General features: G+C 41.9%; 1 protein-coding gene across 1 annotated transcript; it reads right to left on the bottom strand.

The window, feature by feature from the left end:
- Positions 1 to 7,978: 7,978 nt before the first annotated feature.
- On the bottom strand, positions 7,979 to 14,283 carry LOC124234352 (non-histone chromosomal protein HMG-14). Its single transcript, XM_046651691.1, has 6 exons — positions 14,092 to 14,283; positions 13,731 to 13,763; positions 13,622 to 13,651; positions 13,486 to 13,536; positions 10,395 to 10,523; positions 7,979 to 8,845 (listed from the first exon to the last, which is right to left on the bottom strand). The coding sequence occupies exons 1-6, from the start codon at positions 14,104 to 14,106 to the stop codon at positions 8,798 to 8,800; spliced, it is 306 nt and encodes a 101-aa protein (XP_046507647.1). The 5' UTR covers positions 14,107 to 14,283; the 3' UTR covers positions 7,979 to 8,797.
- Between the last annotated feature and the right edge of the window lie 1,303 nt (positions 14,284 to 15,586).

Genomic DNA, 15,586 nt, shown 5'->3' with positions numbered 1-15,586 from the left:
CGCCATCTGCAAATCAATCAATGTGATACACCACATTAACAAAATGAGGAATAAAAACCACATGATCACCTCAATAGATGCAGAGAAAGCATTTGACAAGAACCAACATCCATTTATGATAAAAACGGTGAAAAAATGGGTATAGAAGGAAAGTACCTCAACATAATAAAGGCCATATATGACAAACCCACAGCTCACATCATACTTAATGGGGAAAAAAGCAATCCCTCTGAGAACAGGAATAAGACAAGGGTGTTCACTCTCACCACTCTTATTCAACATGGTACTGGAGGTTCTGGCCAGAGTAATTAGGCAGGAAAAAGAAATAAAATGTATCCAAATTGGCAAGGAAGAAGTGAAACTTTCTCTTGCATGTTTGCAGACAACATGACTTTATACATAGAAAACCCTGAAGAATCTATTGGAAAACTATTAGAAATAATCAACAACTACAGCAAAGTTGCAGGGTACAAAATCAACTTAGAAAAATCAGTTGAATTTCTATACTCTAATAACGAACTAGCAGAAAGAACTCAAGAACACAATCCCATTTACAATGGCAACAAAAAGAATAAAATATCTAGGAATAAATTTAACCAAGGAGATGAAAGACCTGTACAATGAAAACTACAAGATGTTACTGAAAGAAATCAGTGAAGACATAAAGAAATGGAAGGAGATTCCAGGCACATGAATTGGAAGAATAAACATAGTTAAAATGTCCATACTACCTAAAGCAATCTACAGATTAAATGCAATCCCAATCAGAATCCCAATGACATTCTTCACAGATTTAGAACAAAAAAATCCTTGTTTAGGGGCAACAAAAGACCCTGATTAGCTAAAGGAACCCTGAGAAAAAAGAAAAAAGCTGGAGGCATCACAATCCCTGACTTCAAAATATACTACAATGCTATAGTAATCAAAATAGCATGGTACTGGCACAAAAACGCACAGATCAATGGAAGATAATTGAAAGCCCAGAAATAAAACCATACATCTATGGACAGCTAATCTTCAACAAAGGAGCTAAGAACATACAATGGAGAAAAGAAAGTCTCTTCAATAAGCGGTGTTGGGAAAACTGGACAGTCACATGTAAAAGAATGAAAGTAGACCATTATCTTACACCATACACAAAAATTAACTCAAAATGGATTAAAGACTAAGGTAAGACATGAAAACATAAAACTCCTAGAAGAAATTATAGGCAGTACACTCTTTGACATTGGTCTTAGAAGGACCTTTTCGAATACCATGTCTACTTGGGCAAGGGAAACAAAAGAAAAAATAAACAAGTGGGACTTCATCAGACTAAAGAGCTTCTGCAAGGCAAAAGAAACCAGGAACAAAACTAAAATACAACCCACCAGCTGGGAGAAAATATTTGCAAATCATCTATCTGACAAGGGGTTAATTTCCAAAATACATAAAGAACTCATACAACTCGATAACAGAAAAACAAACAACCCAATCAAAAAACGGGCAGAGGATATGAACAGACATTTTTCCAAATAAGATATACAGATGGCCAACAGGCACATGAAAAGATGTTCAACATGACTAATCATCAGGAAATGCAAATCAAAACTACGATGAGATATCATCTTACACCTGTTAGAATGGCTATAATTACCAAGACAAAAAACAACAAACGTTGGAGAGGATGTGGAGAAAAAGGAACCCTCATACACTGCTGGTGGGAATGCAAACTGGTGCAGCCACTATGGAAAACAGCATGGAGATGTCTCAAAAAGTTAAAAATAGAAATATCATATGACCCAGCTATCCCACTACTGGGTATTTATCCAAAGAACTTGCAATCAACAATTCAAAGAGATTTGTGCACCCCTCTGTCTACTGCAGCATTATTCACAATAGCCAAGACATGGAAGCAACCCAAGTTTCCACTGACTGATGAATGGATAAAGAAGATGTGGTGCGTACACACACACACACAAACACACACTGGAATACTACTCAGCCATAAAAAAGACAAAATTAGTCCCATTTGCAACAACATGGATGGAACTTTAGGGTATTATGTTAACCAAAATAACCCAGACAGAGAAAGACAAACACTGTATGATTTCACTCATATGTGGGAGATAAACAAATGCATGGACAAAGAGAACAGATTAGTGGTTACCAGAAGGGAAGGGGGTTGGGAGGTGGGCAGAAGGGGTAAATGGGCACATATATATAGTGACTGATAAATAATAGTGTACAACTGAAATTTCACAATGTTGTAAACTATTATGACATCAATAAAATTTAAAAAAAAGTAACCATCACAAAGGATATGTTCATTTAAAATTTTGAAAAGTACTACCAACTTGCCCTCTAAAAAGGCCATTCCAATTTACACTTCCACTCAGCAAGTGTATAGGCACGCCCTTTAACCCACATCGTTACCAAAATGAACTGTTATCATTCTTTGAAATTTTTACCAATCCATAGGCAAAAATGGTATCTTTGCTGTTTTTATTTGCACTAATCTCTAATGCAGTTAAAACTATTTTTTATAGAAAATAACAAATGTCGATGAAGACAGTGGGGGGATGTCAGAACCCTGGTGCACTGGTCGTAATGTAAAATGGTGCAGCCACTGTGGAAAATGGTATGACAATTCCTCAAAAACTTAAACTTAGATTTGCCATATAATCCAGCAATTCCACTGCCGGGTATTTACCCAAAAGAACTGAAAGCAAGAACGGGAACAGATATTTGTATACTTGTGTACCTAGCAGTATTATTCACAGTAGTCAAAAGTATCCATCAACAGATAAACAAAATGTGGTCTATCCATACAATGGAACATTATTCAGCTTTAAAAGGAAAGAAATTTTGACACATGCCACAATGTGGATGGACCTTGAAGACACTAAGTAAAATAAGCCAGTCACAAAAGGACAAATACTGTATGATTTTACTTATACGAGGCACTTATGATAGTCAAATCCATAAAGGCAGAAAGCAGGAGGGTGGGTACCAGGAGCTGGGGGGTGGAGGATGGGGAGTTAGTGTCTAGTGGGGACAGGGTCTCAGTGGGAGAAGATGAAAAAGTTCTCGAGCTGGATAGTGGTGACAGTGCACAACAATGTGAATGTGCTCAATGCCGCAGAACTCTACTCTTAAAAATGAAGGAACGTAACTTTTACGTTATGTTTTACCACAATAAAAACCCAACTGTTTTTAAAATTTGTTTCTTTTGCGAATCGTCTTTTTATACCATTTGCTCCTAGTTTTACTGAGTTCTTCCTCCTATTGACCATAGGAATTCTTTCTGCACTTTGGACAGTTAGCCTTTGTTATACATATTGCAAATATTCTCTCTCAATCTAACATTTCTCACATATTTGTTTAAATAAAACCATGTAAAAGTTAAAAATATTATGAGATCAAATATTGAGACTTTACCTTTATGGCTTCTGGATTTATTACTTTGCAGAGAAAGAAAAGTCTTCTCCAGTTCATAATTATAAAACGATTTTACACTTTTCTCTGATAGTTTTAGTTTTCCTATATTTGGATTTTTATTCTTATTTTTTTAAAGATTGGCATCTGAGCTAACATCTGTTGCCAATCTTCTTTTTTTTCTCCTTCTTCTCCCCAAATCCCCAGTACATTGTTGTATATTCTAGTTGTGGGTCCTTCTAGTTGTGACATGTGGGGACACTGCCTCAGCATGGCTTGATGAGCGGTGCCATGTCGGCGCCCAGGATCCGAACCCGTGAAACGCTGGGCCGCCGAAGCGGAGCGCTCGAACTTAACCACTCAGCCAGAGGGCGGGCCCCTGAAACTCTTTTTTGAATGGTCTCTTCCTCAGGGATTTGGAGTGCCACCTTTACTGTAAACATATTAAATGTTTCGGCCTATTCTGTTTCATGGATCTTTTTGTCTGTTTCTGCTCCAAAATCACATTGCCTTTATTACTGTAGTTTCATAGGACCTTTTGATATCTGGTAGGGCAAGGTTCTTCTTATTCATATTATCAAAGAATTCTTGGCTAAATACTCAGGTGTCAGCTATTGAAAATATTATACTTTAAAATGTTCAGTAGATTACAGATAATTTTATATTCATCAACAATATCCATGGAAATTAAAACATAAGGCATTGTGGAGAAAACTCTCCTGACCCACCTAACATTAAACCATAACCATGTTTGATTGTATGGCAAAAAAAAAATTCTTGGCTAGTCTCACAATTCTCTCTTTCTGATGATCCTTAGAATCAGCTTCCAATTCCTAAGGGAAATTCTACTGGGATTCTGATTGGAATTGCATTACATTTTTAGATAGAAAACAGATACCCTTAAACGTTGACTTTTAGGAACACGGTGTCCCTCGTCTATTCAGTTCTTTTATGTCCTCCAGTCAAGTCTTATATTTTTCTTTGTGGAGAAAAATGCTCATTTTTGATGCTGACCCAGACCATTTTGAGTCCCAGAAGTTCGGAAGAGCAGTGCGCTCCCCTGCCAAGTACGAGGATCTGTTTATCACGATATCTAAGAGCCCACTTTATTCCTCTTAGCTCAATTGAGGTGTTGAACTTAATATTTTGGCTTCAAAGATAAATGAAATAAGGAGAAATGAAGCAAAAAGTGAGAAATCATGCTGCGACAGTTAAGACTGTCTTTAAATACATTTCTTGTGAAAACCCAAACCAGCACTGGTAGGAATTATAATCTAGCACATTTTAATATGCAGCCACATCCTTACCCAGACACATCCAAGCATGCAAGACTTTCAATGTTTCCTCTCTATGAACCATGCGTAACAGATCAGTGTATTCTAAAATTTTCACACATAACTTGAATTTATTACTAGTCTTCGTATGCAGTTTTCAACTTGAATTTTCTACAGGTAACAAAGTGCTTTCAGAAATAAAATTTAATATTAACATAATTTATAGTTATGAATTAAACCTAAGATGCAAAAGTAATCTTTACAGTAAGGATGTCAGGGAGCACCAAAGGACTTAACAAACGCCATGTCTAGTAAGAGTCCACGGCCAGATCTTAGGAGAGAGAGTTCTCAACTACAATGCTCAACTTAAAGTTGGTGAGATCAAATGTATTTTCCAAGGCTTTCCTCAACAATATATTGCTGTAAAGGGGGAAAATCCACCAGGAATGTAGTTCTCATAAGCTCTGAAAGTCACTGAGGAACAGCATCCTTCATAGGGCACCTTGTGCCAGGCACTGCATTGCTCCTCAGACCCTCCAACACAGGCATTATTGTCACTTCAATTAAGCCCCATGCCGTCTCTCTCACCCCTTCCCCTGCGGGGTGACATTCACCTGCAGTAGAAGGCGGTGCGCCGGGAGCAGCAGCTGCTGGCACGCCCTGCTCCCACCTGCAGTGGCACCACGTGGAGAGGATGTCTTGGGCCCCTGTGCTGTTTTCCCTCCTCCCCAGGGCCTTTCAACCATTAATCACATCGTTTCACATTTCCATGTTCTCAGAACATTTCAAAACACCCACTTACTCTTTTTAAAGCAACGTGGAATCAGCATCTGCAAGGTAGTATGTTGATTCTAAAGGTGGAAGTAGCCACAGTGTAAAAAAAAGCAGCTTCTTGTTAAACTGAATCCGCATCCAACTATAACAAAATGTGTAAAACTTCCAAGATAAATTTAGAATTTTTACTATTAATGTAAATATTTGCTTCCTGTGCGTTTTGTTCACTTTTAATTTCTTATTTATAGTTATTTTTAAAATATCCATTCTTATTTGCTTCAAAATAATATGGCCGGGCAGGATTGGCAATGGTTTGAGGGCTATTGGGACTGGCTGACCGCAACGTGGGGGTTCAGTGTACTGTCGGGCTTTGGAGTACAGGTAAAATTATCCCAAATAAAAAACAAACAAAACAACTGTAATGGCCAAATTATGGCATAGCCACAAGATGAACTATTATTACACAAGTATTAAAACATTTTACAAATAAAGAAAAAATGCAAGCACGTATGAAGAAAATTCACCATGTCTAAAATAATTACTTTTAGCTTCTGGGATTAAATGATTTTACTTTATTTTTCAGTTTTTTTCTTAATGTAATCCTAAACTTTCAAGATCTAAAACCAATTTGTTACTGAGTTGCTTCCCATTATCTAAAACTCTTCACCTATTTAAGCCTAAGGTTTTGAAACTTTCAACTGTTTTGCAATTAAGTATTTTTACTGCAAACTCATAGAACACATCTTTAGTATCTGTGTGTAAGGATTAGAAGTAACCTCTATTTTAGTTGTGCAATGCTTGTTTTAACAGGAAAAATGCCTAACAAATTACATTCACAAAATAAAGCACTGTGCAGTGCTTACAGATGCCACGGAAGTATACTCATTAACACAGACGAAGGCTCTCTGAGAAAGATTACAAAATAGGATGTATAATGACACCATTTTTGTAAAATCATATAAACATAGAAAAGGATCTGAGGAAAAATGCATCTTTAAATAGTAGTCTAGCAACTGAATAACGGGTTTTTGGCTGGTCTGCATTTTCTGAGTTTTCCCCCCTATGAGTATGAATTGCTCCTGTCCTTAAATCACACACACACTTCTGCTTCACTGGCCCGATCCCCCTAATTCCTGTCCCCACTCCCAAAAACACTTTTGTACACACTTCCTGCACTCCGCTTCAACAGAGGATCTTTTCTCCTGGGGCTCCATGATTATCATGAGTCTTTATACTAGGCCCCAGGTTCTGTGCCTTCAGCCCTCTGATTAATCCACATTTGGAAGGTCAAATTCAACCCCTGACAAGCCAAGAGAACACATGGCTCTCGTTTGCTGGTTTTTCTAGTTAACAAACTGCAGATTGGTTTGTCTGCACCATGAGTAGAAAGTGATCTGCCTTGTCCTTTCAGGGTGTCTGCATGGACGTGCAGTCCACCATTCTGATCACTCGGTTCTCGCTGTTCAGAACTAGTTGTTGAAAGGACAAGAGATTAACTTTTTCTAAGTACTGATCTCAGAAAATATGCCTCAAAGTGGGTTTTTCTTTTTTTAGAGTAATTGTTTTCCTTTGACAGCTGAACAGAGCATTCTGCTGAGGGTTCATTTTATCACAGAAGGATAAAGCTCAAGGCAAGCATGGAATGGAAGTATTTCCATTCCAATTTTCTCCAGAGAAGCCAATTTCTTTTAAGTATCAATATATAAGTCAAAAAACTCCCTTATACGATTTTTTAGAGAAAATAATACATCTCTTCAAAGGTATTACTAGCAATGAGTTCACAATTGAGAAAACCTGTGAGTGTAAACATTTATCACCATTCCTAGGGGTGAGAGGGTTGGGCAGCACAAACAAATGGTGCGAGAAGAGTTAGAGGTTAAGACTCGTTAGTTTCCCTCCCATCAGTTTGTTTTTTAGATATCCCTTCTAGCTGCCCCATCACTCTTTGAAATTTTAAGAAAACTATGGGGGCAGGGCCAGTGGCGCAGCGATTAAGTGTGCACCTTTGGTTTCGCGGCCCGGGGTTCCCCGGTTTGGATCGCGGGTGCGGACACGGCACCACTTGGCAAGCCATGCTGTGGCAGGCATCCCACACATAAAGTAGAGGAACATGGGCACGGATGTTAGCTCATGGCCGGTCTTCCTCAGCAGAAATAGGAGGATTGGTGGCAGTTAGCTCAGGGCTAATCTTCCTCAAAAAAAAAAAAAACAAAAAAACTATGGAAGAACAAATGTGGACTTTTTTTTTTTTAAATAAGACTTTTTCCTCTTTCTCCCAAAGCCCCCCAGTACATAGTCGTGTTTTAGTCATGGGTCCTTCTAGTTGTGGCATGTGGGATGCCTCCTCAGCATGGCCTGATCAGCAGTGCCATGTCTGCATCCAGGATCTGAACTAACCAAACCGAGGGCTGCCAAAGCAGAGCATGCAACTTAATCACTCGGCCCTGGGGCCGGCCCCTGGAAATTCTTTAAATAAAACTTAAGCCAGAACTTAATTCATCTGCTTCAAGAAATTCTTTCATAATTCAGATTTTATTGGTTGTTTTGAGGATCAGCACACAGACATATTAATCTGTACACAATTCTTAACATACGTACCAAAAATCTAAAAACTCATGTAGTTGTGATTCTTTTCTAAATGGTTATTCCAGTGACTTTCCAGCTTACAATTTGGAGGCAAATTTCCCTTAACAGGATATCAAGTCCAAGGATACCAAGTACCACTATCTTCAAATGTTGACACCTGTAACATCATAAGTCCCACTAATTCACAATTTAATATCATATACACTACAAATTTTCAATCTTTCACAGCACATTGACGAAATTACTAGGAAAACTGGACTATCACGACCAAAGATGTTATAGAGTGCACAAAATTCTGACAGGGAGAGCCAAGATCAAGGAGTGGTTTTCTTTAGCAAACACTTCTACCAAAAATAACCTGGGAATAGAAGTAATTTAAAACGTTCAAGACATATTAAATGCACGACTGACTCCAAATTGCCATTTAGTATGCTTTGTATTACAGGATATAAAAACTACCCCCATCTATGGAATGTCGAGCTGATGCCTGAGACAATCAAAGCCTCCCATAGTCAATATCCCACTATTTTCTGGTTGTACCAAAAAATAAACAACCAGCAAATGATTTCACCTCTTAAAAAAAAGCATTTACACTTAAAAAATGGGATGAGGCAGGGTTCCCTCCTTCTTAAAAATGTTTCTAGAGCTACTAAAAAACTTGCATTTACAAAATAGTTGATAAAAATATTCCTCTGGATTGTACAAGAAGGGAGACAGGGACCACTGATAAGACATGGTATAGGACATTAATCAGACTTGGCTTCTTTCTCTCCTGCTTCATCAGAGGCTGCACTCTGCAAAGCAAAGAAAAAATAAGGATCAAACATTTGATTTCTCTGTTATTGCTATGATCTTTGAGATCTTCAGCATTTAACAACCTAAGCTTTACTTTATATATATAACTACTAGGTATTAAGAAGTTGATCCTCATTATTTGTAGATTCTGCACTTGTAAATTGACCTACTCACTAAAATTTTTAACCCCAAATTAATAGCCATGGCACTTTCCAAGGTATGGTGCAGACAGAGCAGCAAAAACTGAGTCGCCCAACATGCACATTCCCAGCTGAGGCTGCTCTGCCTTCCTGTTTCAGCTCTAACACTGTCAACAAGCGCCCTCTCTGCAGCCTGTTTACTACTATACACTTCACATTTGTTTGTTCATGATGCTGACGAGACAATTGTAGTGTTGTCTAGCACTGCTAAGTGCAAGGTTGTGATGTGCCTTACAGAGAAAACACATATGTCGGATAGCTTCACTCGGGCATGAGTTATCGTGCTGTTTCTGTTGGCCCCGAGTTCAACGCTAATCATCATCATCATCAACAGGAACACACATAAATAACGTAATGTATTGATCTGCTGATGGAAATCTGATTAGTGATGTAGGAATCTAACCCTGTATTTCTCCTAGATGCAACTGTTTCAGGCAACCTTAGAGAACATAACCATCATGAATACCAACAATCAACCATAGTTTGATAACACGTATTAGAAAGTCAAATTCTTCCCTTATAACTGGATTAGTAACGTCATCCTAGTTATCACATACTATATGATGTGTGGTTAGAATTAGGAATTAAAAGAAAATTGCGATTGCAAACTTCACAATTTAGGAATAAGTAGTTGATTATACCTTAAAATTTGATGTGTAAACATAGAAATTTTAAAATTAATACCCTCAATTATTTGTTCTAGTTTAGCCAATATAATGTAAAAAGAGACTTAGCTTAAGAAAAGTTGTTTATCAAAATGTTGCAGCTCATTTTTTAAGAAAAACTCTTTTCCGCATAGATTAATGACAAAGATTAATGACACCAGTCTTTTTGCTTGATCTAAATTACTACTTAGTCCTAGACAACCAACTACTTCTAGGAAAAATAAACCTTCACTAGAAATGAAAGTGGGACAAATGTGCCAAATGAATGGAATGAATTAAAAAAATATATTAAAGCCAATATTCAGAACATAAAAACAAAATGAGAACATTTGTTTAAACAAAGTCCCAAGGTCATGTGAAAGAAGAAAGTTATACCATTTAGTAAATTACACCTTTTAAAAACTCACACCAGGATTATATTAATGAATCCTGTGTATGACATAGACAGCGGATCTGTTACTGCCAAAATTCGAAATATATTAAAATTTCTTGTTCACTCGCTTAAAAAAGGACTATTTACATACATATTTTCAAATATGATCTAATTCGTAAAATAATGTCTATTCACTGAGGATTACTGTACAAAACTGTTCAATATTATAAACACTGTCTTATCTGCGACATTAAAGGCATACAATTTATTATCTCCTGTCCATTCAGCATCAGCCACACACACTGCTGACCTCCTCGTTTTTAGTCTCTCCGTTTTCTGCAGGTAAGTCTTCTTTAGTCTCTTGGTTAGCCACTTCGGCTTGTTTTCCCTTTGCTCCCCTTTTCCCTTTTGTTTGCACTTTTTTGTCTGAAGATTTATCCTATGATAGAGTAAAAGCATATTTTAAATAAAACCTTCACACTTGCCAACATTTTCTGACTTGCTATAGAGACAGCATCCACAACAGTTGCGATGTTAATACTATGTCACACGTCAGCCTGAGTTATGTGACACGCCTGTACACGAGACACCTTAAAGTCCACCCCAGGACTCAGGACAACAAAGTACGCTCAGGAGCACTGGGACAGTCGGTGCCTGTCAAGCCTCATTAGCCGTGTGAGGGTTAAGCCTAAAGCCTGCGCCATACCACCTCTCCATCACCCACTCTTCTCCCACGTTCCACAAGACGGAACAAGCGAGGTGAAGAACAGCTGGAGTAATCTCTTCCCACCATAACCCCACCCACCCCCAAACTTCTTTTAAGCTCTACAATAATCCAACTGTCAAATAACCACTGTCCTGACGAGAGGTTTCCCCTCACAGTAAGACCATTCACCTGGACAAAGCACCATGCTGTATGGTCAGCTTGACTATTCTGCTACAGTTAATCCCTTGATATCATCTAATGAGTAGCTAAAAGGATCAATTTTGAGTTTATCGTTTTCATTTAGGTGTTTGAAGAATCTGAAAAGCACAGGTATTAGTATGACGATAAAAGAGGTTCAAAACTTAAGCCACTTTAAAGCAATATAGAACAGTATTTTTGGATCCCATCCATCAATGGAGAAGCAGAAGGGTGACAAATATTTACGTGTATATCCTGTAAATAAAGAATGTAGCAACAGCTAAATTACGTTGGATTGCCACCGAGTTGTAAAAAAGACCCCTGTAGGTACTGAGCAATACTTGAGTTACATAGCAACAAAGACACACAGGTAGATTCGAGACTTCAATACTAAGGGGGGGAAAATCAGCGCAATGTACTCTGTACCGCTGGTGGCATTCCACCTAGAAGGACCACGTGACAACTATTCAATGTCTTTAAGATACTAAGTTATGTGAAATAAACATATTTGGAACAACACTGCTACATATATTGCTACCATAAAGTGTCACAAGCGCTTCTGTACTTAAAAACTTCGTCATCTGATTTCTTCAGCTTTCTAATTTTATAAGTACTATCACAGTAACAAAAAAATGTAAAACTTTAAAAGTGAAAACAGAATACACAATAACAACCTGGACGGAAATAATACCACTTTTAACTATTAATAGCTGGAAAGCTGGATGAAACAAATCACCCTGTTTTCCTAAACATAGTTCAATCTTCAAAATATTTACTTCTAATGATATTATTATACAAGTCAGAAGCACACACTGGGATATACATGCTTTGAAAACAGTGACTATTCTGTAACATTATAATCAATACATCCAACGCTTTACCTTCTGTTTAAGGCTTTAAAATGGATCAACTACGAAAAGAAAGGTGTTAGACAAACTAAAGGGGAAAAAAGACCCTCCACCCCCCCTCATCATTTTTCCTTTGGGAAAACGGAACGGACAGGTTTGCTCCTCAAGGAACACTGACATTCTGAAGACTTACCTGCTGGCCTCTCACTGAGAGGAAGAAAAATCCTGATCACATCTGACGTCCCAAACCCAACTGGAGCTAAAATTTGAACTGTTTTCATTAAAAAAAAAAAAACTTTAAGGCAGATCAAAACAAAGACAGAGGTAAACAGCAAAAGGAAGAAAAACAAGAGGGAAACAGGCATGGTATTTCAGCTAACTGGTCTATAAAAAAAGCAAAAATAAAAGATGGATAATAGTACACTGCTCACGCCAACATTTTGCAACAAGAGCAGCTATTTTTTTGGCCCTCAAAAACTGTGTGAAGTACTTTACTTTGTAGGCAGAGAATTACTCGATTATCTTCTCACATGAGAAATTCTAAGCAACGTACTAGGCTGATTCCTCCTTAAACACTTTAAATAAAAAAAAAAAGACCACAGAACAACTTTCTATTAAAGAGAAATTAAGATTTTTACACTCAGCTCTGTACAATGTTTAAAAAAATAAATGGAGAACAAAACCCAGCTTCGATCATGCAGCGCTAAGCTTCCTCCACGCTTTTAGGAAAGAGATGCTGGTGTTAAAAGATTTTTGGGGGGAGGAGACCTCAAACAGCAAATTCTTACTTAAGCTTTGAGGTAACAGAAATTAACCACACCATGAATTTTCCCCGAAGAACACGAACAGCGCCACATTCATAGAGGGCAGGTTCAACACTAACCCCCCCAAAAAGTTACAAACGATTTATAACTATTTTGCTTTTCCAACTTAAGCTTTCAACCGACAGACACCCAAGCACTCCCTCCCAGAGACCTGCAACGTGAACGATGCAACCAGGAATCTATTCCACAGCAACGCTGCCACCACGCTACTTATGATAAACCAAAATCTGCTAGCACAAGAGGGTTTAGGGAACTCCGGTACACACAATTGCACACAACACGCTTTCAGAACGCCGTTACTTAGGATCTGAGAGCACACCTCTTGATCCACCCGCGCACATAAGATATCACTCCCTACCTTGGCTTGCGGACTTTGCACCCCACACTTTCACGTACCCCTTTCCTCCTGGGCTCAGTCCTAACTTTGCTGTTACCTTGAAAGGAGGAAACGCACGCACGGAGCGGACCGGCCCTAACCACCACGTACCCAACACAAAGAATGGATCTCCTTCGGAAGCTCGCATTAGTAGTATTTCCAAACGTCTTAAGTCCCCTAAATCCTGCAGCAGCATCACCGTCTGACATTAGATTCCCGTAAGCCAGCTTGACTGCATCCATTACCTCTTACCCAGAACAGAAACTGTTCACTCAAGTTATTAAAATAGAAATTCTAAATATGTAAGTAAGAAAAAACCTCGACTTTCCAAGACTACGGTATGACACCTAACTTGATTATTTCGAGACACTCAAAGTCCGGATCTCGGTCGCCGGCCGGGGCGCAGCATGGAAGCCACCTCGGTTCCCACGGGGAAGTTGGAAACCTACCTTTCCCGCCACCTTTTTGGGCTTCGTTTCCACTTTTGCAGGCGCGGGTTTCTGCAAGGCAAGGAGGTGGCACTGAGTCTCCTTCCCCGGGAAGGATCCCGCGGGAAGGACACGGGGACGGGGCGGGTTTACTTACAGCCGACAACCTCGCCGATCTCCGCTTGGGCTTGGGGAGAGAAAAGGACAGTGAGCGAACGAGCGCGGCGCTCAGCGCGGACCCCCCCGGGGCGCGGGCGGGCTCTTACCTCCTCCTTCGCCGCGCCCTCGGCGGAGCTGACCTGCGGGGGGAAGCACACGGCCGAGTGGGCGCAGCCCGCACACCCGGCGCCCGCCCGCCCGCGAGAACAATGCCCGGCCGCGTGACGTCAGCGGCTTCCCGCCGCCGCCGCCGCGTTCGAATCTCCCACCCGGCTCCTCCGGGCGCAGAACGTTCCAGAAGACAGCGCTCCGGCCGCTGTGCGTGCGGCCCCGCCAGCCCACCCGCCGTAGGTCCCGGGGCGCCTCCCGGGCCCAGCGCCACCGTGGACGCGGCGGGGGCCTGGGGCACCGCGGGAGGCCGGGGCGGGGAAGGGGAGGGGGGCGTTGCGGGCCCCGGCCGCCGCTCACCTTCCTCTTGGGCATCGTGGCGGCGGGCCGGGCGCGTGCCGGGTGCCTGCGGGCCGCCGCGCGCCGAGAGCCTTCGCGAAGCTGGGCTGCCTGGCCGCTGCCGCTCCTCCCGCCGCCCGAGCTGCTGGGACCCGCGGCGGGGGCGGTGGGAGAACCGGATGGAACCGGATTGGGAGCCCGCCCCCTCCTCCCCCCGCGTCCCCCGGCCGCGGGCTCCCCCTCCTCGCCGGCCGGGCCGCCCCCCGCCCCCCGCCCCCGCCCATTGGCTGAGGGGTCCACCCCGCCGCGGCCCTCGCCCGGAATAGGTGAGAAGGGCCGTCACTCGACCACTACGCCCCGCCCCCGCTCTCGGCGCCCCCACCCCCTCCCGCTGTCTCGCGGGGCCCCCGACCCAGGCGAGGGGGGCGGGGCCCCAGAGGCCGCTCTCGCCTCACGGTAGTTTGTTTGAAGCCGAGCCGCAAAGTGCGGTCTGCGCGCTGATTGGCGGAGGCCTGCCACGTGATCTCACCCACAACCCTCCTGGATAGCTGGGCTCCCGCCAGCACCCTGAAATCCGAAAGCATCGAATCCCTCCCCTCTAGGGTGAATTGGAATGGAGCATTTATAGTCTCGTAGACTGGGAAGGGACGGACAATGGATTTAAGCACAAGCCAATTTCTCCCACTGCAGTGGGCAAGAAAGGCTATCTAGGGATCCCAATTCCGCAGGCCTGCGGGAAACGGCCCTAGTGCGCAGGCGCCAGAGCGGAGGTCGTGGGAAGTAAAGCCGGCGCCGGCGCCGGCGCCACTGCGCAGGCGCGGGTCTTTGCGACGCCCCCGGGTTGGTGGTTGGCGGGCGGCCGGGTTCGTCTGCTGGCTTGCTTGGGGTCATCTGTTTGTGTAGTTTTCTTTAGGTCGTCGGTTCTATGAGGGGTCTCAGGAGTGGTGCATTCCTAAGTGCTGGCCCCCATCGTCCCCTCTCGTGTCCTCTCGCAGACCCCGTGCTGGCCGACCCCTGATGCGCAGAAGTGAAGCGGGAAGCACGCCCACCCAGCTCCAGCCTGTTGTTAACCACGTGCTCACCTGAGCACCTTTTTAAAGTAGCAAAAGGCTCGGCGGCCGGGGGTTCTGAGCTGGGAACCCCGAAACCTGTGAGATCGCAAGTTACCCTGTTTCTTTAATGAAGAAGAAAATTAGATTTAAAAGGCCGAATTGAGTTGGGTTGCTACAGAAAACGTGTTTCATCGGAAAATTGCCAGCTGGACTTCTTGGGGAGGAAGAAATGCTGGAGTACTTTTTGAGTCCAAAAGATTGGAAACAGACCAAACGTCCATCATTTGAGAGGCCCAGATAAACTATGGTACCTCTACATAGTGGCATACTGAGCTCCTGCAAAAAAGAATGAGGCAGCTGTTTATGTAGGCAGTGAGTTTTGAAAACCACTAGTCAGATTATGTAACTTGATCAATAGCTCAAGTGCCTTACCTTCTCGCTGAAGGAGGTGGGAAATCCTTAGA

Source organism: Equus quagga, unplaced genomic scaffold (genome assembly GCF_021613505.1).
Source record: "Equus quagga isolate Etosha38 unplaced genomic scaffold, UCLA_HA_Equagga_1.0 73442_RagTag, whole genome shotgun sequence".
Classification (NCBI taxonomy): domain Eukaryota; kingdom Metazoa; phylum Chordata; class Mammalia; order Perissodactyla; family Equidae; genus Equus; species Equus quagga.
Note: the sequence above shows the minus strand (reverse complement) of the source record. Positions and strands in the feature narration are given on the sequence as shown.